This window comes from Pseudonaja textilis, chromosome 3 (genome assembly GCF_049901715.1).
Source record: "Pseudonaja textilis isolate UNSWEBS1 chromosome 3, rPseTex1.2, whole genome shotgun sequence".
Classification (NCBI taxonomy): Eukaryota; Metazoa; Chordata; class Lepidosauria; order Squamata; family Elapidae; genus Pseudonaja; species Pseudonaja textilis.
This window is the reverse complement of record NC_141992.1, coordinates 158,169,528-158,194,724: the sequence shown is the minus strand read 5'-3', so window position 1 is coordinate 158,194,724 and position 25,197 is coordinate 158,169,528. Positions and strand designations below refer to the sequence as shown.

Sequence of the window (25,197 nt, the reverse complement as noted above, 5' to 3'; positions counted from 1 at the left end):
ATACTTTGATATCTTTGTTTACTGTAAATGACAAAGGCAACCGGTAAGAAGATTTTGTAATTGGATATTCTTTGGACTGTTAAACATATATGAACTGGACCCTTTATCGGACTCAGCTATTTCTTAAAGTAAACTTTAACTCAATTTAGTGTATCTGTGTGTGGCTGAATAATTATTCATACCTACTCTCATAAACGTTTCCATGTGAATATCCTTGTTACTCAAGGGTTATTCTGCATATATCATAACAAGAACAAAGAAAAGTGTATCTGTGCAATTAAATATTATTGCTCTTCCCAAAACAAAATTGAAGGTGGTGTGGGGGGATTCTGTAAAAAGAAGTCAATACATCTGAGTCATTCTTTAAACCTTTTCAATGAGGTAGTAATGTGTTTGAGGAAAAAAAGCCAAATTCAAATATTACCATTAACAATAAAGCAAAAAGAATAATCAAATCATGAGCACGGGTACAGAGATTCCATTGTCTGCATTCTAAAATTCTCTTTTATTCCCTGAAAATAAATAGAGCAAAACCGCTTAATAGAAACATAAAATAATAATGCAGTGACACAAGATGAAGCTGCTTATTCATAATCATAATGCTACAATGAAGATAGTTTACCAGCTAGTTTTTAAAGCAAGTACAAATTTACTTGGTTTCAGAATATGTTCAAGTAGTAGAAATATCTTGTTAACTTAAACACTACTACAATCAACCCAATTTAATACTAGTCTAAGACAACACAGCATTTTTTAAATGAAACTGTCTTATTAAAGCAATCTCAGTAATATAACATTCTGAAAGTATCAGAAATCTAATCTTTCTGTTCTAAGTGTCATTTTTTTAAAAAGGAAAAACATTAATAAACATCTCATGTGAATTGCGCTGCATCCTAAGAATCTTATCTGAGTCTTAAACTAATGTGAATTAATTATATAAAAGTAATGCTTAGGGAGGAACAGAATTTTAGAAAAGCATAGTGATAGAGGCGTTGGTGAAAAGAATCTCATTTTTTCTAGACTGACAGGTCATAGTTTTTAAGTCAATTAATTCTGTAATTCTATTTAGTAAATGCTTCTGTACTTAAGAGACTTTTGAAAACAATTAAGAAAATCCCTGCATGCAATAGTTAAGAGTTAAGTTATAGATCACAATAAACCATTTAGCTTTTCACTTCTACTTCAAAATACAAAGTATGCAAGGAAAACGGAAATATTCAAACAAGGGTAATTATCTTTTTCTGCATTCTAATATATTACAATTTATTTTACTACAAATAAAAAAAGAGTTCTGTAAAATCAAATAAATAAAAAAGAATTTTTCTTTCAAAGGCAGTGATAATTTCTCCAGATATTTGAAATATTTCTAGTAGTTGGAAAATAGATACTTTATACTACAATGTAGTAACACATGCTTTTAAAGTATTTTAAAATGAAGTTTGCCTAGGGGAAAACAATTGCTACTGAATTGGATACAGAGTTCCTTTTTATTAACATCAGACCAGACTTGACTCTCTCCCCTTGTAGATAGTAGTGATGTAAGGAAATTAGAAGCTTCAAAGGTTCACTTGATAAGATTCCTCAACAGCATTTTGAAACAGAGTTTCTTCATCCAATTGAAGATTCTAAATAACAAAGTAGCAGTAAATTAGAAACAAAACCTTTAAAATCAAGCTATTTTTCTTTAATACTCTGAATTATTACTTAGAAAATTGTAAAAAAATTCATTTCTTATATGATTGGTTTTGTTTAGTTTTATCTTCATATTAAAAGCAGCAATGAGGCTTGTTGTTAAATTCATTTACTCTGTTTCAAGAATGATGTTAAAAATAAAATAAATTGACCAAAGGCCCTTTAATCAATCATGCCCCAATTGCTTGCAGCTTGCCTATTACAATTTGATGCACACAGTGCTGCTTTTGAAGATCTCTAGAAGCTTTAACTGGTATAGAACCAAGAGCAGAAATGGGCGTACTTTAGCATGCCCATGTAATATCTCTGCTTTTGTGAGCTGTACTGGTGGCTGATTTACTTCCAGGAACAATTTAAGGCGCTAGTATTTGAGGGATTGCTTACCTACCATAGCATTTTTTAAAAATTAAGATTTGTCTTGATCCTTATATTTTTCTTTTCTTTTTTTTGTTATTTCATATTCTTTAATTACTTGCATCTGAACTTAATTTTTTTTATCTTGGCCTCCTGTCTGATCTTTCACTTTAGAATTGAATATGACTTGGTTTTCTAATTTTGATATTTTGCTCTTGTGCAACTGTCACGGTTGAGGATAGATGATTCTTTAATTCTTGCAAGCACCTTATTCACATCCTTCATTATAGATTCCAGGTCTTTTTTGGATACTACTTTCAATTAATCGTCTTTCTACTAGCAATTCTGCCTATGCCAAAATTTTATTGTTAAATTTTTAGGGGGTGGGGGAAGTTATCTCAGTGCTGTACTGGTTCTGTTATTCTTCTTCTAAGTTATCGTTTCTGTAGTCCATACCTGTTGTTTCCACTATATTTACAATTGTTATCAACTATTATACTCAGTCTTGGGGTCTTCCATTTTCACATTTTACTGAATCTCTTCCAGTTATGCATCCCTGAATATTTTATTTCTGGTAATGAATCTCCTCTGATCTGGTAAACATTGTTCAGTGATATTTGTAATGTTGTTATATTTGGTAATTGATTCTAACGAGTAGAAATTGTGGAGGGAATATGAATAGAACAGACATCTCTTATTTTAAAAGTACATATAGTGTTTCTTCTTTTAAAAGAGAAAATACTACTCACGCTCAATCCATTAAATTAAAAAGGCCTTTAAGAATGGGGGTAAAGGTGATGTTAAAAAGCCACTAGTCTCCACTAGTGCCAGTACCAATCTATCTTTGGCTGAGCTTGAAAAAACTAAGCAAAATCTGATCCGCTTAGCACTTAGATGAAAAAATCCCAGGAAATTCCAGGCCTGGGGTAAAATGAATAATTTCTGAACTGTTGCCAGGAAAATAAAACACAGGTCTTTATGTAATCAATTTGGGTAAGCTTCAATAGACATTTAAAAAAAACTCCCACCCAGTTCTGCAATATTGATATTTTTTTTTCCAAATCTAAGTATTTTAAGTACTCAGATGTTTAATGAATGAAATGCAACTTCTGTGTGTTTTTTAAAGTATGATCTATGCCAAATTTAAGGGGGTAAAGTGAATATACTATTATTAGAATAAAAAAGTTGTCAAAAAGAGATAAAAAGTTTTTAAAATATGGCATTTTATTCCCTCATTTTATACATCTTGGAATTAACATAATTTCATATACTCTTCAGAAGGAAAAATCATTTTTTACACATGTAATTAAATTTTATAATTCACAACCATGAGATGTGGTGCTGGCTATTACTTAGTTGGCTTCAAAAAAAAGGTTGCACCAATTCATGGAAGGCTTGGGGATCAACTACATAATCTGGATGGTAATGTGATTGCCCCTGAAGGCCATCAGCTGGGGGATAGGATATTCTTTGCACAGTTGGTTGGACATTATGAGAACAAATGCCTGGACTAGACAGGCTGGGGTTCAATTCAGCAGTACATTGCTTATAGTCCTATGGCTGATTTTAACAGTAATAATAAAATAACAGAAATAATTAAAACTTGTAATCCTTAAATATTAAGTCTTTATTATACCATTTGAGCTAAGCCACAAGACCTTTCATTATTTTACATATAACAAGCTTTTTACATATGTACTCACTGCTGGGTCTACTTGATAAAAATGCTTGTCATTACAATGATCCAATAGAGTCTGCCTTGTGAAGTTACTTTCTTGACATAGAGGGCATTTGAATGTAGGCTGCTGACTGAAATACAAACAGCAACAGCATAAAAAAAGAGAGAAGCAGCATGGATATATACAAGGAACTCAATGGATGAAAAACAAGCTCACAGGGCCATCTGCTGTTCACAGCAGATGACTAATTCAATATCCTTTTGCAATACTGACAACAGTCAGTTGTAGTGATTGAATAACAAAGTTGGAAGGGATATTGGAGGTCTTCTAGTCCAACTGTCTGCACAAGCAGGAGACCTTATACCATTTATCTTAAAAGCCTCCAGTGATGGAGCACCCACAACTTCTGAAGGCAACCGGTTCCACGGGTTGTTGTCACTGTCAGGAAATTTCTCCTTAGTTCTAGGTTGTTTCTCTCCTTGATTAGTTTCCATCTATTGCTTCTTGGTGCTTTGGAAAACAGGTTGACTACCTTTTTTGTGGCAGCTCATCAAATACTAGAACACAGTTATCATATCATCCTTAATCCTTTTTACTAGACTAGACATATCCAATTCTTGCAACTGTTCATGTTTTATCCTCTAGCCCCCTAATCAACTTTGTTGCTCTTTCTGCACTCTTTCCAGAGTCTCAACATCTTTTTTATATTGTGATGACCAAAATTGGATGCAATATTCCAAGTGTGATCTTATCAAGGTAGTATAAAGCAGTCACATAATCTTGATTTTTTCCTCTGTTAAATCAGCCTAGGATTGCATTGGCTTTTTTGACAGGCTCATATTTATGTGATTGTCAACTAGGACTCCAAGATCCCTCTTAGTTAGTGCTTTTGAGCCATGTTCATCTAATCTGTATTTGAACATTTGGTTTTTCTTGCCTAAGTGTAAAAATCTTACTTTTCTCTACACTGAATTTCATTTTTAGGACTCAGTGTTCAAGTCAGTCAAAATCCTTCCGGATCTTGAGACTACCTTTTGGGGTGTTGGCTATTCCTGCCAGCTTTGTGTCATCTGCAAATTTAATGAGCTTCCTTTCTACTCACTGATCTAAATTGTTTATGAAGATATTGAAGAAACAGAACCTAAAACAGAACCTTGAAGTTCTCCACTGCTTACTTCATACAAATGTAATTCCGTAAAGAAGTGCCTTTTGTCAGCCAGTTATGATTCCATCTGATGGTGATGGTGTCTGTCCCACATTTTTTAACTTACCCACAAAGGAGGTTGTGGTCTACTCTGTCAAATGCCGTATTGAAATCCACAGCATTTTGCTGGTCCATTAATTTAGTCTCTTTGTCAAAGAAATGAAATAATGTTGGCTTTATAACTTTATTTATAACTTTACCTGCTTCTAGGTGTTTGCAAATCTATTACTTATCTTTTCCAGGTCCTTCCCAGATATTGAGAGGCCAGGCTAACTGGTCTGTAGTTTTTTTCCCCTTTTTTGAAATGAAACTATAGCAGCTCTTTTCCAGTCCTCTGGTAATTCCCCAGTGCTCCAGGATCTTTAACAGATATGATTCAATGGTTCCAAGATCATGTCTGCCAGCTCTTTCAGAACTCTGAGATGCAACCTATCTGGTGCTGGTGTTTTGACCTCATCTATGGGTGTTCAGTTGTTCTCTTACCATTTTATTGCTTATTTTAATTTGTATTCCTAATCTATCTTTCACAGTTCTGTTTTGGGTAGGTTATGCTATTTTTTTCCTTTTGCATGAAGACAGATGCAAAGAAGGAATTAAGTAGCTCTGCCTTCTCCCTCTGCTTGTCACTTCCTTGCCATCTTGATAAAGACACCACTTCTGACTGGTAGCAGGGATCAGAGTATCCCTTTGTTGCTTCCATAGTTGCAGGCAATTAATAAATACCTGGGTTTATTTTTCCAGAGTGGGGTGCACAAAGGCTTGCTGGCGATTTATTTTCCTACCAATGACTAGGGCCAGCACTGTTTCCCTTACAATGAAGTTCTTCCAGGAAGAATCTGCCCTTCCTGGGGGAAAGAAGACACAGCTTTTTCATTATCCTGGCTCCTACGATCAATGATGTAGAATAATTTTATTATTACCAAATTGGCACATATTGCAATAGCTATTTGTTTACTTCATATAATGCTTTAAAAATTAGCAGTTCACACAAATGTATTCATATTATTTTGGAATATATTTCTGTTAAGCACAGCCTCTTTTTAGCCATAAAAACCAATCGTTATTAATAAGCAGGGCTATTCCTACCTTGCAGGTTCTTCAGGAACATGTAGATTAGAGTTTTCTCCCATTTCCGAAGTAGAAGAATCACTCCCAAAACTGAGTGAGAATTTATTTTACAGTAAATAAAAAAATCTTAATGGTTATGATTATAAAATAGGCCCCTCTATTTTTGATTGATAAGTGGTATCTCTAAATTTGATAAACAAAATTCATTTGAATAAAATATGCACATATTTCTTCCAGATTCTCTCTCTCTCTATGTATGTATATGTTTATGTATTTATATATAGACACACACTTGGAAGGAGAAATAGAAATAGGAACCAAGGACTGAAGTTGATTAAGCGGATGTGCACTTCAACTCCCTAGTGTAGCCTACAGAACTTGGTTTTCAGGTGGTTTTCCAAATACTAATTAGATCTGTCCTTGCTTCCCTGTTTACAACACCATACCTCCAGGACCTGCTGTTACTTTTACCACTGCTGTATAGTTACAAATTTTCCTCTAATACATTTAATATTAATTATAGCTATATTTATATATGTGGTTAAATCTTAAAATAGTTATGCCTTTATAACTATCTATAGGGAACATATAAATATGAATTAAACAACGCTGCATTCTGCAATTTTATCAGTAAAATTAGTGATATATTCAAAATAAGGAATAGTTGTTTTATTAAGTTTCTCCTGAGGATTAGCTCAGAAATAAAGATATTTTTAAATTTAGATGAAAGGGAGAGAAAAAGGCTAAAGAACTGCAGATTGAGCAAGACAGTAGCATGTGCATTCTCATTAATCAACTAAAATGACTTTCTAAGTTATAAAAACATACTCTGTGCCTAGTCAATATACCCACCCAAAAAAAACCCAATCCAAATAAACCAGGGATTAGTCTTTAATTTCTAAATAGCAAAAAATTAATTTTAATAAAGATTATCTTGACATAATTCAAATTTACAAGTAGAAACTTGACACAAATCACTTTGATAACAAGTTGAAACATCTGCTTGTTCAGATTTAATACAACTCTCTCACCATGTCAACTAAAAAGTATAAACCTGTATCTGTTTTTCAGCACAAAATTAAATAATAAATACTATAAAAGTCAGTTGCTATAAAAGAAAATGGAGATAACCTCAATGTAGAATGCATGAATTATTAAAAGACAGTAAATGATAAAGAACCTGTGAGAAAGAAACTGAAAACACTCCCAACTTGATTCTATTTGGCATACTATTCTGGTAGCATTAGGCCCAAGCAACCAGAACAGCTCCAAGAAAGGTCAAATAGTTTTATTTATTGTTGATCACTAGTTTACAAGAATCTAACCAGAATGTTTGCCTTTCATCGGGAAATGTCAAGGCAAATCTAAGTGTTTGACTTCAACTGTTTTCTCCCAGGAATGAACTGTAAGCTGCAATGTCTTTTAAACTACATCCCCACCCCCCATGAGGCATCCTCTCCTCAGTCAGTGGTTCCACCACAGGAAATACTGATGCGGTTATACTCAGATATTGAACAATACATTGAGATAGAGCTTCTTCTTGTTTTTGGCTCCTTAATCACATTGGAAATACTATTAAGAAATGTACAACTCTGTATTTTAGTTATCATGATGAAAATTCTGTAGTATAAACAGTATCCGTTAATGTTTAGAGTATATAATTACTGTAGCATAAAGCATTAAAATTTGGTTTGAATATTCTTTGAAAAAAAAAATATAAAATTAACTACACATCACCTGTTTCCTGTTGAATCCTGAGATATGTCTAAGTTTGGAATTATAGAAGGAACACCGTATTCATCTTGATACCTCTTACATGATTTATAATGCTGTCTCATACGAGAGAATCTAATCTGTAAAAGATGTATTTCATTTAATTTTTAAATACTGGTATAAAAATACTTCAGATAGTCAGTTTAGTGATGTGTTAAGATGTGGGAGAGATTAACAACCGGGAGACTAGTATTTCTAATCCTCTCTTTGGCATAAGAGCTGGCTGGGAGACTTTGGGCCAGTTTCTCTCAGCACAATACACCAAATATAGTTATTATTGTGAGGAAAACAGAAATCAGGAGTACAGTGGAGCCTTGGGTCATGACCGCAATCCATTCCCGCACTCCAGTCGCAACCCAATTTGGTCGTGTCCGGAAGCATGACCAACTGTGCATGTACACAGTAAAAGAAAAATGGCGCTGAAGGGGAAATTGGCACAGAAAGGGAATCTTTCAGCACTGATTTTGTTCGCCACTTGATTTTTGAATTGTGACCTGATTCAAAAATTGGGTGGATTTTTTGTTCACCACATGATTTGATTGTGAACAGGAGCATTCGTGACCCTAGGTTCCACTGTATTAGCTATGTCTCCTTCTTAAGCTAACCAAAAATAAAGGTGGGATACTAAAAATAATAATCTCAAAGGGTAGATAAATCAAATAGCTTATGCAATTTTAGGATGCGTTCTAATGAGTCTGTCTGATTTTGAACAGGATAATGCAGATAGATTGAATGGGCTTTCTTCCCAGATGTATTCTACAAGTTTGGAAGATCCTCTGGATTAAGTATATGTATGTTTGCAGTAACAATTATCCATTTTTTAAAAGTGACTATTTTGCATTTACTGTACCTGTTTTTCACAACATCTACAACTTCCCACCAGCTTCTTCATGTTGTTTTCAGTATCTAAGGCTCTGTTGGGACGTGCTTTTTCTTTTCTGGTTACAATGCCCCGACATAATGGACAGTGTGGTCCACCTCCTTTCATAGCCATTAAGAAACACTTCCTGCAAAATCTTAAATCAAATATAATGTGGCAGTGAATGAACAGACAAATGGCAAATCAGTGTCAAAGTGGCATGCTCTAAGGCAAATCATGATCCAAATTTTATAGATGCTGTGATGATACCTATATTAATGGAGGCTAAGGAGGAATTATGTGGTAACAACCATTAAAGTGTTATTAAAATGTGAAGGGGAATAAGTAGATTCTGGAAGGACAAGAACTCAATGACAATTCATCATAATTAGAAACAGAACATACATCAGCTCTACTAGGTAGATCAGAAAATCAACTCTACAAGGCTAATGTTACTTTTATAGAAATTTGCTATAAAAGAAATGTGCAAGTCTGATTGTGCTGTATCTGTTGGTCCTTCTTATAGTTCAGTAAAGTACAGGATTGCCTGCCTGAGTTGTTTCTGATTTCTGGATTTTTAAAAAAATGTTTCAGCCCTTTTCGCCTAGGTAATGTTCTTGCATATTCTGGAAAAAGAGCAATGCTACTGGCATAGGTGTATTCTTAAAATAGAAAGGAAGAGTGGGAGGGAAAGAAAAAAAACACTGAAAATGGGTTAGTCAGATACCCACAGATGTTGACAAATGGAAATCCTGACAGGTGTTTTGAACACATCTTGGCACACAGGACAATAATAATCATCTTCATTGAAACAAATAGTGGCAGGTTCCTCATTCATGACAGCAAACTGTGGTATTTCTGAAAAAAGAAGAATTAACATCTGAAGCATCACTTGAACCCTAGTGGCATTGACAAAATCACCATCAATCAATTGTAAAAAGCAGTTTTACTTGGAACAGCTTGCATTCTGCAAGGATACCTTTAGTATCCTCAAACAACAATATTTGGCTATCTCAGGTCCTTGGAAAGGAGTTGGATAAAATGCCAAATCCAGTCTAAACATCTGAGTATATGCACCAATCATAATAATAATACAACTACACTAGATGAAATGCTAATATTAAAGGACTATTTTTATAATACACACAGTGCTCTGTATAGCACCACACCATATTAGCAAAGACAGAGCTAATGCATAAAACTAATTAACTGATCATGAGTAATGAATGGGGGGGGGCATAGTATTTCTCAAAGTCATTTTGCAATGTAAGAACTTATAGCTCTTCCATGGTTGTATGATGACCACAGCAATGGTAGTTTGGCACAGCTTATCTGCAATCACACTGGACTTCTTTTGCCTCTGCTCTGGAATTTGGGAAAACAATAGACAGCTTCTACAGCCTGAAATACCAACTCTTTCAAATTTCTTTTCTAGGCTTCCATTCCCCTTGAAATCTTTTTTTTTTACAAACCCTTTGCATAGGTTTCAGTCATTGTACTTGGAGCCTTGCTTTCTGTCAGCCCCAGGCTTTTTTTTAGGACTATGCCCTTAACATTTGCTCTTTAATAAACAGTTGCCTGGATTTTGGGAGACCAAAAATCTAGTCTTAACTTACATTGGTTGGGCCTAAACCCATAGAATATAAAGTGAAACTTTTTCTATTTTATTACAAGTAAACAGGGCTGGGCTTGGCCCTGTGATCTCCGAACTTTGCTCACTCTTTAGGTCGGCTTATGTGTGTTGCATTAATGAATGTTGACTTTCCTTCTCGTTTTGGAATTTGACTGGGAAACTTCTAAGTCGAAAACTGGACTTTAAAAAATAAAAAAAGCAAAACGGAAGCTCCTGTCACGCTACCAAAAGGTAAGAGGCGCGCGAGCGTGAAGAGGAATCTCGCCCGTGTGGCGCGCGGAAGCCTCAGGAGCGGGACGATGCCCGAAGCCTCCCTCGCTCTTCTCAGGTCGCGGTCTGGCAAATCCACCCTGAAGGCTGCCCGCCCTGAGCCTCCAGGTGCCTCCAAGAGCTACCGCCACTACCTGTCGAGAGAACGGGAGTGTCTATCGCAGGCCTCGGGAGTGAGCCGGGATCTTCAAAGCTCCCCGGGGCTAAACCGGTCAAACCACCACCGCTCTCCATAGCTGTTAGGCCGCCGCAGCGGCGGCCTAGTCCCAAGAGGCGGTCCCAGGTTGCCATGGCAATAACTCCCCCCTCCCGTCTTGCGGGAATTGTTATTGAACAAGAGTAGCTGCCACTGCCTCCTTCGGCCCTCACGAGGGGCGGCGGGAAAACTGCTTTTCTCGCTCCTCAGTCTTCTCACGTATGAGTTAACTGGCCCGGAGTTAAGCTGTAGGTCTAGTAGTAGCAAAGCCAAATGGCTTTGTGATCCACTTCCTCGGGACTGAGGTGCAAGAACCGGACTCAGGACGCCGTGAGACAAAAAGCGCCGCTCGAACGTTCTTTTCCCGCCTTCGCCTCAGCAGCAATTTCCGCCCCCCACCGTAGCCCTGCGGGCCTCTTTATTTGCGAGGAAGCTCTAGTGGAAGGTACTAAAACTAAGGGCTTAATAAAAGTATACAGGATAACATAATAAGCCCTGCACAAACCATGATTCCTGAGCGTTCGGCGAATAAGGCTACTCTTTACAGCAAAACTCTCAAAGGTGGTGTTTTGGCCCACCGAGAACCTTGCAGATCCCGGCCCAGTTAAGAAACTTTTCTTCAAACTTTGAAGTTCTTCTGTTTTCTTGAGGCGGCCATGAAGCGTATGACTGCATTTCTTAACTGGGCTCTGGCGATAAGCTGGAAGTACAGCCACTGTTCACACTTAACTCGATCTCTTTTGTTTTAAATGCTTTACCACCCATTAATGTTACACACATTTCAGATGCTAAGTTAAGCGGCTTTTTCTGCCAGGCTATCGACCTTTTTCGTCTCTTCCCCTCCTCCCAGCACGCCTGTAAGTTTTAATAGCTGGACCTTGTTTTACCTGCTGAAACTTTTATTACGTGGTTGTTAAGAGAACCGGTCCTACGGGCTGGAAGATTTGAAAAGCCCAAGCCACCAGGTCAATCCTTTCGGTTTCTTTTCTGGGTTAACCTTGATTAAGAGAACAACGAGATTTCCTCCTATTGTTACGTCGGCGATTTCTATTTAAGCAGCGGGGCTCTGCGTAAACGTCAAAAGAACTCTGGTTTATCATAAGGTCGGCGTTTTTAAAAGGCGACCCCTGTCGTCCCTCGCCTGTCATAGCGCAGTGTGGAGCACTGCGACCGCCCTAGAGAACCACCGAGTCACCATCCCAAGCTATGACAAATGAGATAGGTACAAGCAAGTCAAGTATTCAGTGTTAGTTGAATGAAGATATCTTGAGGCTATGTGTTTTTGTATCGCTTTTTGAATAGCACTTCATAACCAGGACATAGCTCAGGAGATACGCCATTAAATCCAAAGAGTAAATTACTTATTTATATTAGTGTATGCCAAGCAACATGGTTGTGTAGAAGAAAAAAACTGCTTAAAGAGGTGGGAAGGATAGTTATCAAAACGTGAATGGAAAATGTTGCCTTTAATATATGGTAAGGTGCACCAAAGCATTCGATGAAAGCAGAGGTGGTATTCAGCAGGTTCTGACCAGTTTAGGAGAACCGGTAATAGAAATTTTGAGTAGTTTGGAGAACTGGCAAATACCACTCCTGACTGGGGATTTTATAGTATCCTTCCCCTGCCATGCCCACCAAGCCACACCCACAGAACTGGTAGTAAAAAAAATGAATCCCACCAGTGAAAGGTGATTAACAAATGTGGTGACTTTGGGTTCGATAGTATATCTTATAAATTCTTTACAGTTCAGAAAATGTACCATGCTTACAGTCCTAGATCTTTTTACTCATTTGCTTCCCTTTAAATATGTACATAAACATATTTGGACATAGTGAAATTTGTGATGTAAATGGTCCGATGTATATGTACTTTGTGACTGATGGCTTTGATTTTTATAGGGGAATAAGATCTATTTCTCCTATTTACTATTTAAAACCAGAGCACTTCTGAACAGAATGTCTGCTTATAGCTAGACTAGGCTCATACAATAGATTAAACTGAAACCAAACTATGTTAAGGTTGTACTTTCTTTCCGTCTGGATTTTTCCAGTAAAAATACAAGAGTGATTTAACGGTGCTTTATCAATTTATGGAATACAAAATGATAATACCTTCCTATTTTCCAGTTATTTTTTTTCCTTTGCAAAAGGAGAGAAAAATGAAAGGAAGATGGAATAATTGAAATCAAATATTAAATCAATTGTAGGAAGAGTCACTTTTGGAAATAGCTTCTGAGTTTAAAGGATTTCATGTTTCTGACAGATTTTATTTATTACTTTTAATAATTGTTATGAAATTTATTTGCTGCCTATCTCATTTCAAAGTGACTGGAGGACTTGTATGATATTCATACAAAATTATGCTGAATTACCATGCAACTCTATGCATGTTTACAAATAAATGGAAAATATGTCAGTCCTAAAAAGCCTATGTTAGGAATGTAAGTCACCTAACAGGTATTTGGGTTAGAAATATATAAACCAGGATAAACATTTTAGTACTATATGTTTAAGGGAATGCAAGAGCATGCAATTGGGTGTGGTTTCTCAAACAGCCAGAAGATGGAGCCAGAAACCTGGTTTGTTTAGTCTGAGTCTTAGAAGAGAGTGTAAGTGTATCACTGTTTCCTTCTGTTGGAAAGTATTGCAGTTGCTCCATTTCTTCTAATTTGACTGATATTACTGGATTTAATATAAATCTGTTACTGAACTGTTTTTGACACTGGAATTTGATATTTGGATTATCCCTGGATTGAAAACTGACTGATTTAACTTGTGAATGACTTTGGATTGCTTATTTTGGACTTTGCTTAAACCTTTCTGGAAGTAAAAACCTAGATTTACTGTACAGTGTATCTGTGTGCTCTGTGTGTATTATTCCAACACTACTCTCTATACGTCTCCATGCGCTCATTCTCCTAACGGGGAATTACCTCAACAGCCTTCCTATACTTATGTTTCTTATTTTTATTCATTTAACTAAAACGATATGCCAGATGTTCAAGCTTGCTTTAAAAATGACCAGGGACCATGAGACATTGTTGATCTATATGGGTAACTGAAAAAGTCAAACACCAAAAAGAAGTCAGTACAATACATGATTATAGACTGGCATTTGATTGTTGATTATGTCAAATTGTAGAAAGTGCTTAGAAAAATAGGAATCACAGAACAGCTCATTGTCCTCATGAGAAACACATACAAGTCAAGCCACAATACAGACAGAACATAGTAAAAGTTCTAGCTCCAAGTTTGCAAAGGAGTGAGGTAAGACTGCATATTTTCTCCTTATTCAAGTTATATGTTGGGTATATATTAAGGGAAGCTGGATTGGAAGTTGAGCATGGTTTTAAAATTGGAAGAAGTGGTTATCTGCACTATGCTACTAATACTACCATGATAGATGAAAATGCAAGCTCTAGTAATAAAGCAGAGTGAAAAAAGGGCCCTGAAATTACATCTTTACATTTAAAGACAATCAAACAAATGACAACAGATATAATAAACAGCCTTAGAACTGACAATCAAGGTATTGGTGATAGTTTTTGCCTTTTAGGATTAACCATCAACAGTACAGCAATCAAGAAATATACCACAGACTAATATTTGGTAGAGCAACCATGAAGGAAAAGATATTCAAATGCTCCAAAGCTTAAAAAATACAGAATAGTGCAGTAATGTTATTTCCTATGATACAATATGAAAATAAAAGTTGGACTTTAAATAAAGATAGGGAGAATATTGATACTTTTGAATTTTGCTGTTGTAGAAGACTCAAGAATATTGTGGACAGCTAAGAAACAAGCAAATAAAAACAAATTTCTTGAACAAATCACCCCATAGTTCCCATTCAAGGCATAAACAACAAGGATCACATTCTATTTTGTACACATTATGCAAATGCCTAGCTGTCTGGATAAGACTCTAATACTGGGAAAGGTGAAAGGAAAGAAATTAGGGCCAGCAATTTGTTCATTAAGCAAAGTGATCACTAAATAAAACTGCGACGCCGATTATAATCTTACTTCAATTTCTTTTGCATTACAGACCTGTGAAGGTTGTAGATGTGTGGACTGGTCACAGTTACTTTTTCATTACAAGTGTAACTGCAAAAAGTTGCTGTACAAGGAAGTCACTAAACAATATTTGTAGCAATTTTTTTATAGTCTTAGCCTAAAGAAACTGTTAGTTGTCTTCAATTTATTGTTAACTTATTTGATTTTTATCCTGCTATAAAAATAACTGTAAGTAACTGAAGATGGCAAACATTTATAACAATCCTTCCTATTTTTCTGACATGGTGAAGTGAACTGGCCTTCACAGAGGCCAAAATGACTGACCTAACATAGGTTTCTTCTTTTACATAATATATATAAGTACTATTATTTATGCATGCACTAATGGTGTTCTGTATTTTTAATTTTGCGACATGGTTTTGAGGGAAAAATATGAGATAAAATATGGTTAAAAATACTATTCTTGCTCTGGAACATTGTGCATCCCCTCCACAAGAAATATCTGCTTCTGTAAACTGGCCTGGGCACGCAGTGGAGTTGTGTCATTCTGGAAGTAGCTAATGATGGTTAAAGATAAGACTCCACTTCTTTCCCATATGCATCTTGTTCCCTTCCTCTCTATCTTGGTCAGTTTAAATTTAATACTTCCATTGTTTTAATGTTTTATATTTGGCATTTTGATTGATTGATTGAAGTCATGTAGAGCAGTGGTCACCGGTGGCCTGAGAAAATGTTGGTGGTCCGCAGAGAAATGTCCCCCCAAAGCATCCCTCCAGAGCAATTAATCCAGGCTGCACGGGAACACAAGGCTGTGCCACCCGCATGACCCGCCCACATGCTGGCCCCCACCCTTTGGCCAAGTGCAAACCTGCAAAAAGCAGTGCAGCCCTCGCCGGTCAAGACAAGGTAATGGTGCTGTTGCAGCAAGAGGGGGCAGGCGGCACAGGTGGGCTGAAGCGGCGATGGAGATGGCCGGAAGGTTGGCGACCCCTGATCTAGAGTTGCCTTTGGCAAGATGGGCAGCATATAAGTTAAATGAATAATAAGGCTACTTAAGAATATAATTAAATTGAACTATTCTTGGCAAGACCTTGGCAGATCTTGCTAGCTATTAAAGAGAACCTGATGACATTACAGTACAAGAGTACAGAATCCTGATTAGTTAGGAGGTAACTTAAAGAGCGCAAACTAAAACCTGAGATAATAAAGATGTAGTTAAAATTCATATCACAGTTCATGGTAATTCTAACAATAGAAAAAGTACATTACTTGTTTCAATAGCTCTTGATTTGTAGGGACAAAGGCATTCATTATATGGGATTTCCTGGAATCTACCTTGCAGAATCAGAATTTGTAAAGCACTGCACAGTGAAATGTTAGTATAACAGATTAAGATGTCTGACAGGTTTATGTGTAGTGACATCACACACCATTGTGATAAAAACTTATCCAGGACTTGGCTTGGGCCTTATTTATCTGTTCTGTTAAGCATATTTTGGGAACTCTATCAGGCTCCATTGAATGGATCCTCTGCCAGTATGTGAAAAGTTTTAATTATCAAGTGACTATGTAAGGAATGGATATTTCTTTCAACTCAAAGTGCAGGGGCAGATGTGTTCTTCTTGTCCATTCCCAGTACACATCTTAAAAAACGGGCCTGAACTTCTTCAAGTGGGGTAGCTTTATTAAACCTCCACAATTCTGCACATTGATCATTGTGACTGTTATGTCCTGAGGACTCTAGGAGTTCTCACTCAGGTCCAGTCCCTTTGCATGGGCGACCTTTCCCTTTCTCCCATTGGTTGGTTCTCCCAGCAGCCAGCTATAAAAGCGGGCTGCGGGGTCCAACCAGTTGCTGATTGCTGCGAGCCAGTTCCAGGCGTGGCAAGCACGGTCAGCCCTTTATTGTTATAATAAAGTATTGTTGCACTCATGCTCTGGTTCAGCCTCTCATTGCTCAAACTTAACACTGGCGACGAGGATGGGATGGCTACCAGAAGCACCATGCAACCGCTGAGTCACTAGCCGCCGATCCGCAGCCCAGAGAGAGCGATCGGCGGCGATAAGAAACGCTGATCCGCAGCCAGAGAGAAGCGGTCAGCAAGCGAAGAGAAGCGAACGCTGATCCGCAGCCAGAGAAAGCGGTCAGGTTCGAAAGTTAGAAGCGTCTGTAGCCGCTTGTTAGCCCAGCTACAGGGAAAGTGAAGCGCTGCGAGCCGCAGCCGCTCTGTATCAGGCGCGAAATTCAAACGGTTGTCATTTGAATTTCAAACCTAAGAGAGACACAGCACAGCGCTGTAGCGAAGTCACGCCCACACTGGCGCGAATCTAGACATCACCAACGGCTAACAGCCAACGTGGTTAACCCAGAGAGAGAGAGAGGATAGCGAAACGCCTCTCCAGAGCTGAAATCACTTGCATACCACGAGCACTAAAACCTTGCCCGTTGTCCCAGAGAGATTTTTTCCACAGGTAGCTCAGCCGGTCCCAGCACCATGAGTTCCAATCCAGTATTCCCGGCGTTCAAACCAGATGAAGAGAAGTGGGAATTGTATAAGAACCGCTTCAATCATTACATCGATGCGGTCGGCCTGGCGGATGCGGGAGAGCATCGGAAAAAATCCTATTTCCTAATCTACTGCGGAGCCACGGTTTACGATACTGCCGCAGCGCTCGTAGCTCCAAGGGAGTTGAAAAACGTTCCGTGGTCCAAGTTGCTTGAGATCCTCACTAACCACTATGCTCCCAGGCCCTCACAGATCGCCAGGAGGTTCACTTTCCGTATGAGGAAGCAATCGAGTAAAGAGACCATCAATCAATATATGGCCGCTCTCAGAACAGCAGCACTGCATTGCGGGTTTGGAACCTACCTGGAGGACATGCTCCTCGATCAATTAGTCTGCGGGGTCAAGGACCTCAACCTACAGAGGCGCCTTCTAGCAAAAAAAAGACCTCAACCTCGCACAAGCGGTCGAGGAGGCCTTGGCAGCCGAGCTGGCAACGAACTCAGTCACCGAAATACAGGGCCCAAGTGCCAAGCTGACATCACTCCCAGTCCACTCCGAGGAGGTGGTAGCAGAGGAAACCCTCAACGATGAAAACGACGTCCACCGCCTCGCCAACGACAGACGGCCACAGGTAGGGGCCAAACAAGAAAACACCGGTCCACCCAAGCACATCACCCTGTGCCTAGCCTGTAGGGGATCTCATCAAAGGTCCACCTGCAAGTTTAAAGGAGCCACCTGCAACAACTGCCATAAAAGGGGCACATCGCGAGAGTCTGCCAAGCCCCCAAAGCGCAGCACAAAGACACCCTCCCTCGCACTCGGGACCACAGAGGCAAGTATTAAACTGTCGCACGCACCGCCTTGCCAAGCGCACTTGCCACACTGTTAGTAAAATTTCTCTCTCCGTTTCCCTAGAAGGTAAACCGTGCCACATGGAGGTTGACACAGGGTCAGCGCTCTCAATAATTTCGTGGAACACCCTCAAGAGACTCCACCCCAGCCTATCTACTACCCGGCTTCAAAGATGCCAGTTCGGCCTGAAGGACTACCAGGGGAAGACCATTCCTGTGATCGGCAGAGGCAAGTTCCTTGTCAGTTTTAGAACTTTTAAAGGTCACCTACCTCTAGTGGTAGTTAACGGCAATCTACCCACCTTATTGGGGCTCGATTGGTTTCCCCACCTCGGCCTAGGGCTAACAGGAGTCCATGCTGTCTCAACCTTAGACACTGACTCCTTATTCGCTGATTACGCAGATGTGTTCAGCGAGGAACTGGGGTGTTATAATGGGACCCCCATCTCATTCTCAGTTGACCCCCAGGCAGTCCCAATCAGACTAAAACCACGCAGAGTCCCATTCGCTATTCGGCCAAAACTAGACGCTGAATTGGATAAACTATTAAAACAAGGGGTCATCGAGCCAACAGATTTCGCCAAGTGGGAGACGCCCATTGTCACACCCCTCAAAAAAGACGGTAGCCTGAGAATTTGCTCGGACTACAAGACAACAATCAATAAATATTTACAAGTTAGAGCTTACCCTGTGCCCGTCATTCAGCATTTATTGCACACATTCGAACCAGGCAGTGTTTTTGCTAAATTGGACATGTCTCAAGCATATCAGCAGTTCCCTGTTGATAACCAAACAGCGGAACTCCAGACCATCGTCACTCACAGGGGTGCCTTCCGATGCAAGCGTCTCCAATTTGGCGTTAGTGTTGCCCCAGGTATTTTTCAATCCCTCATGGAGCGGATTTTACAGGGCCTCCCTGGTGTAGTACCCTACTTCGACGACATCTTAGCCTCGGCCAGGGACAGACCCCAACTCTTCCAGAGAGTGCGAGCAGTGTTAGAGAGGTTCAGACAGCATGGCCTCAAGTTGAAAAAAGAAAAATGTGCCATTGCCACTAGACAGGTGGACTTTCTGGGTTATAAAATTGACGCCTCTGGCATTCACCCCCTGGAGTCCAAGGTTAGGGCAATCCACGAGGCCCCCACCCCAACCTCCAAAACTGAGCTACAAGCTTTCTTGGGGCTGCTGAACTTTTACGCATCCTTCTTGCCCCACAAAGCCTCAGTAGCCAAACCTCTACACAGATTACTGGACAAAAAGTCACCGTGGCACTGGGGGCACAAAGAAGACCAGGCGTTTAACGCCGTCAAATCACTACTCACATCGGAGGCGGTGCTTATCCAATTCGACCCTAACCTTCCTTTAGTACTGGCAGCAGACGCATCCCCTTTTGGAATTGGGGCGGTCCTTAGTCACAGACTTCCCAATGGCGCCGAGGCTCCCATCGCCTTTTTCTCAAGGACGCTCTCTGCCACGGAGCGCAATTACAGCCAGATCGACAAGGAAGCCCTAGCAGCTGTTGCGGCCGTGAAAAAATTTCACGAATTCCTTTTTGGCCATTTTTTCGAACTGGTTACGGACCACAAGCCCCTCCTGGGCCTACTGGCCAGGGACAAACAGACCCCTCAGGTCCTTTCCCCTAGGATGACAAGGTGGACACTCTTCCTGGCAGCCTACTCCTACAAACTTATACACCACCCGGGCAAAACACTGTCCCACGCCGATGCTCTCAGTCGCTGCCCCTTACCCGCTCCGGCTGAAGACCCCGCTCCTGTCAACGCTATTTTCGAGATCACCCAGTTGGACCTACCCATCACTGCTCTTGACATCGCTGCTAAAACCAAGGCAGACCAAACGCTCGCCCAGGTGCTCGACTGGGTGAGGAGGGGGTGGCCGGGTGGCAACGTTGAAAACAAATTCACACCCTTTAAGACTTGCATGCAGGAGCTGTCCAGTTTGCAGGGTTGTCTACTATGGGGCACTCGGTGGTCATCCCGACCTCGCTGCGTACCCGAGTCCTGGAGCGTTGCACGAGGGACACCCTGGCATCGTGAGAATGAAGGCATTAGCACGCAGCTACGTGTGGTGGCCGGGTCTCGACGAGGACATTGTCAATTGGGTAAGTTCCTGCAACATCTGTCAGGAATCCCGTCCTGCTCCCCCATTGCCACCCCTACCAGATGGGAGCGCCAGCGCCCCTTGGTCTAGAATCCATATCGATCTGGCCGGCCCCTTGCATGGGAAGATGTTCCTAGTGGTCGTGGACGCCTATTCCAAATGGATTGACGTAGCACAGCTATCCACGACCACCACACTAGCAATCACCAACGTGTTAACGCGCCTGTTCATAACGCACGGACTACCCGACTCCATTGTCTCCGACAATGGCCCACAGTTCGCATCGATCGAGTTCAGCCGTTTCGCTGCCAACCTGGGTATCCGCCACATTTTCACAGCCCCATTTCATCCTGCCAGTAATGGGTTGGCTGAAAGAGCCGTCAGGAGCACTAAAGAAGCCCTCGCCAGGTTCAGCAGGGATGACTGGCACCACAAACTCTCGCGGTTCCTGATGAGCCAGCACTCGACCCCCTGTTCAGTCACCAATAAGTCCCCAGCGGAGCTCCTGATGGGCCGGCGCCTGAGGACTGTATTGGACAGACTTCACCCACAATACTGCCCCGACTCTCCCCTTGCTTCCTCATCGGGGGTTAGACATTTTATGTTACAGGAGCCAGTATTCGTGAGGAACTTCGCTGGGGACCCACTATGGATTCCAGGCGAGGTCATAGCCATCACCGGGCCGAGGTCGTATAGGGTCAGGCTGGAGGATGGCCGCGTCTGGAGGAGGCACATAGACCAACTGCGGAGGCGCCTCAGCACCCTTGCCAGCAGGGATCCACAGTCACCAGACGAAGGGGAACCTCCTCATCCGCCTCACAGCCACATCGTGCCCAACGACCAGTTTGCACCAACAGTCGTTCCCGACAGCCCGAACTCGGACAACAGCGCCCAGAGGGTTGACCAGCCCGATCCAGTCCACGGGAGCTCGTCCCCAGTAACCAACCCTGCGAGTCCCGGGGATGCCCGAGCCGGAGAGCGCGTTGGCGACACTCTGCTGGCCCTACCGTCACAGGCTGATCCTGAACGGACAGACAATGTTCCCGAGCTGCGCCGTTCTGGGCGCCAACACAAGCCCCCTGTCTACCTCAAGAACTATGCATGTTCGCATCTGGGGGGAAGGGGTGTTATGTCCTGAGGACTCTAGGAGTTCTCACTCAGGTCCAGTCCCTTTGCGTGGGTGACCTTTCCCTTTCTCCCATTGGTTGGTTCTCCCAGCAGCCAGCTATAAAAGCGGGCTGCGGGGTCCAACCAGTTGCTGATTGCTGCGAGCCAGTTCCAGGCGTGGCAAGCACGGTCAGCCCTTTATTGTTATAATAAAGTATTGTTGCACTCATGCTCTGGTTCAGCCTCTCATTGCTCAAACTTAACAGTGACTATTTTTGCCCTTAATACTTTCACTATAGGAGTAAAAGTCATGGGTAATGTAGTTAAACACTTTGTATAATCTTTTAGTATTAGCCCAGTTCCTCCCAAAGAATTAAAAAGCAATTTAATTCTGACCAAGTGCTGGCAAAAGTCACTACGTAGGTAAAATAATTCACTTGTTCCACAGATTCCCCATTTCTCTATCAGCTATATTTCACACTTTTTTCTGCTAAATATCATCACTTTAAATTTGGTTTTATTGCTGTTTCAGAATTAAGAGCACAGTAGGTATTTAGCCTTTGTAACAACCTTCTGAGACAGATTCTGGAATCTGCCATTACAATCATGTCATCAGCACATAAAAGTGTCCGCAATATACAGGTAAATCATTGACACAGAAATTAAAAGTCATTGGGGCTAGGGATATTCTCTAACACCATTATGGGTGGTTATACTCTTGATTAAAGAAACATTTACACCTCTGCAGACTTTCTGTAGAAAGCCTTAACCAAAAATAAGAGTCTGGGTTCAATATTTAAGCTGGCCAAATTTCATCCACAGAATATTTGTATTTATGGAAACAAAAGCTGCATTAAATTGTATAAATATGGTAAATGGTTTCTTGCAATTTGTTAATTGTTTTGTTTTAAGTGTATAATAAAACAATTGTCTTGTGGAATGCTCTGGTCCAAATCCAGCTTGTTCCTCTACTAAGATTTTTTTCTCCTGAATGAAGACAAACGTGTCCCAGGATAATGTTGCAAGATCCAATCTGGGTCGGTCACCAGGATCAGAAGTTTAGTCTTCTGGCTTTCAGTCTCATAGTGGAGGCCATCCTCAGGGAAATGCTCTCTAAAGATTTCTTTCCATTACCCAGCATTCTGTTTTGCTTGACAGAGTTTCACATACATATTACCCACAACTCCAATAAATCTTATCTGTTTTTTGAGTCCCTTTTTATATGGAACTATAATGGTTACTTCCCATCCGATTGAAATACAACCTGTATTATTTATATGTGGGTGAACAGCCCTGCTAATAGAGGCTCACCAATCAATATGAGTCTCAAGAGTTTTGGGAGTAGAAAACCTTCTCCAGCCTTATGAAATTAAATTCTCCCAAACTGAGGTTGCAACAGGAATATAAAATTGAAATTATGTTCCTTCAATAAACTTGGTATCATTTTCCAGAAGAAAACTGAATTCGTTCCTTTCACTGAAACTTGCAGATCTGACTATATTTCAACTCTATAGGAGGCATTTTAAAAGGCTATTACAATGTTTCATAATGCCTAATTTTTAGCATTTTAGCTTTTTGTGTGTGTGGTGGGTATCCCTGGGGGCCTGGCACATTTGCAGCCTTCAGTAACTTTCTGGTATGCAAACAGAATCAAATCAATTTAAACATATTTGTTGATGGTTTCTATAGTAGGAAGTTTGTCTGTTAATTTTTTTTCTCAGCAAATGACAAGAGATACATGTATTGGGTCAGGATTTTATCTGAACCTTGGGTAAAGAAGGAAATTGACTCTCTCCAGGTGTGAGTTTAGAAAAGTACCTAATGTCTTGTTATCAAACTTGACTCAATTAAGCTTTCTATTCTGCCTCACTTCAAGATTAGCTAATATATTCTTAACATGAGACATGTATAACCTAGTATCAGATCTGCCTTGTAAATAAACTTTGTTAATGATTGCTATCCTCCCTCACATGAGCTTTGATATCTGAAAACAACTTTTGTTTCATCTAGAACACTGCTGAAATTTCCTGAGTGGAATGTAAAAGGATATACAGTATAACACCAGGTTCTTTACACCTAAAATGTGGAAGGTTATATTTATAAATCAAGGAGACCAATTGTGAGAGACCAATTGTGAACCTGCGGTATATCTTTTGGTGTCTCTAGAAAGCCAGATCATTAGATAATCCTCTGGAATATCCAAATGAACCAAATCTTGTATGGAAAGTCCCACACTGGCATTGAAGTCTCCTGCTAGAATTACAGTGGCTTTAAGGTTAATTGAATTTATTTTTTTATCATTGTTTTCTAGATTCACCCAAATAGAAAATTGGAGAGGTGCATGGTGGAAGACAAAGGGGAACCATTTTGTAGAATTTATAAGAAAATGCAACACCAAAATAATGGGAAATCATCTCCGAGGAGCAATTCTTGTCCTTGCCGGCTCAGCTCTGCCTTGGCAGTAGTACTCAGTCCTCTTAATGTCCACTCTTTAGTCTGAAGTTTTTTTGCAGATCTAAAATCAATTTAGAGGTTATTGTTCTACTAAATGGTATCAATGTTAGGTATACAGGTGAAACTCGAAAAATATCATGCAAAAGTTCATTTATTTCAGTAACGCAACTTAAAAGGTGAAACTAATATATGAGATAGACTCATTGCATGCAAAGCAAGATAGTTCAAGCAGTGAATTGTCATAATTGAGATGATTATGGCTTACAGCTCATGAAAACTCCAAATCCACAATCTCAGAAAATTAGATTGCAATAAAACAAGGATTATACATGGAGCAATATCGGACCTCTGAAAAGTATAAGCATGCATATGTACTCAGAACTTGGTTTAGGCCCCTTTTGCAGCAATTACTGCCTCAATGCAGCGTGGCATGGAAGCTATCAGCCTGTGGCACTGCTGACGTGTTATGGAAGACTAGGGTGCTTCAATAGCAGCCTTCAGCTCTTCTGCATTGTTCGGTCTCATGTCTCTCATCTTTCTCTTGGCAATACCCCATAGATTCTGTATGGAGTTCAGGTCAGGCGAGTTTGCTGGCCAATCAAGCATAGTAATCCAAGTCATTGAACCAGGTTTTTGTGCTTTTGGCAATGTGGGCAGGTGCCAAGTCCTGCTGGAAAATGAAGTCAGCATCCCCATTAAGCTCGTCTGCGGAAGGAAGCATAAAGTGCTCCAAAATCTCCTGGTAGACGGCTGCGTTGACCCTGGACTTAATGAAGCACAGTGGACCAACACCAGCAGATGACATGGCTCCCCAAATCAACACAGACTGGAAACTTCACACTGGACTTCAAGCATCTTACCGTGTGTGCCTCTCCATTCTTCCTCCAGACTCTGGGTCCTTGGTTTCCAAATGAGATGCAAAAGTTGCTCTCATCAGAAAAGAAGACTTTGGACCACTGTGCAACAGACCAGTTCTGTTTTTCTTTAGCCCAGGTAAGACACTTCTGACGTTTGTTGTTTAGGAGCAGCTTGACAAGAGGAATACGACATGAAGCCCTTGTCCAGGATCCGTCTCTGTGTGGTGGCTCTTGATGCATGGATTTCAGCCTCAGTCCACTCCTTGTGTCCCCAACACTTTTGAATGGTCTTTTCCTGACAATCCTTTCCAGGCTGCGGTCATCCCTGCTGCTTGTGCACCTTTTTCTTCCACACTTTTCCCTTCCACACAACTTTCTATTAATGTGCTTTGAAACAACACTTTGGGAACATCCAGCTTCCTTTTGAGGCTTCCCCTCCTTATGGAGGGTGTCAATGGTGGTTTTCTGCACAACTGTCAGGTCAGCAGTCTTTCCCATGACTGTCCTACTGAACCAGACTGAGAGACCATTTAAAGGCTCAGGAATGCTTTGCCGGTGT

The 25,197-nt window shown here is 40.3% G+C and overlaps 1 protein-coding gene and 1 long non-coding RNA gene across 6 annotated transcripts in view; one reads left to right on the top strand and one right to left on the bottom strand.

Annotated features, from left to right (window-relative positions):
- Positions 1–487: 487 nt before the first annotated feature.
- Positions 488–13,575, bottom strand: RNF138 (ring finger protein 138). Of its 5 annotated transcripts, none has more exons than XM_026699246.2 (7): positions 11,616–13,575; positions 9,361–9,487; positions 8,621–8,786; positions 7,735–7,850; positions 6,016–6,087; positions 3,750–3,855; positions 488–1,625 (listed from the first exon to the last, which is right to left on the bottom strand). In XM_026699246.2, exons 2-7 carry the CDS (start codon positions 9,465–9,467, stop codon positions 1,557–1,559), a joined length of 636 nt encoding a protein of 211 aa, XP_026555031.1. In that variant the 5' UTR covers positions 9,468–9,487; positions 11,616–13,575; the 3' UTR covers positions 488–1,556. The 5 variants fall into 5 exon arrangements, with proteins under 5 accessions (XP_026555031.1, XP_087787327.1, XP_026555029.2 ...); XM_087931201.1 differs by lacking the exon at positions 11,616–13,575 and adding an exon at positions 11,234–11,596; XM_026699244.2 differs by lacking the exon at positions 11,616–13,575 and adding an exon at positions 10,667–11,104.
- Positions 10,349–25,197, top strand: part of LOC148126372 (uncharacterized) — a 29,532-nt gene continuing 14,683 nt past the window's right edge. The window contains exon 1 of the long non-coding RNA XR_015743188.1: positions 10,349–10,493. This is a non-coding gene — a long non-coding RNA (uncharacterized LOC148126372). The remainder of the gene's footprint in view (positions 10,494–25,197) is intronic.

Bases quoted from the DNA above. Each gene is read 5' to 3' on its own strand.
- RNF138 (XM_026699244.2), bottom strand. From the start codon at position 10,823: ATGGCAACCTGGGACCGCCTCTTGGGACTAGGCCGCCGCTGCGGCGGC. The intron at 3,856-6,015 runs GTAGGAATAGCC...TTTGTATTTCAG, and splicing joins GTTCCTGAAGAACCTGCAAG to TCAGCAGCCTACATTCAAAT. The intron at 1,626-3,749 runs GTGAGTACATAT...TTTGTTATTTAG, and splicing joins TTTATCAAGTAGACCCAGCA to AATCTTCAATTGGATGAAGA.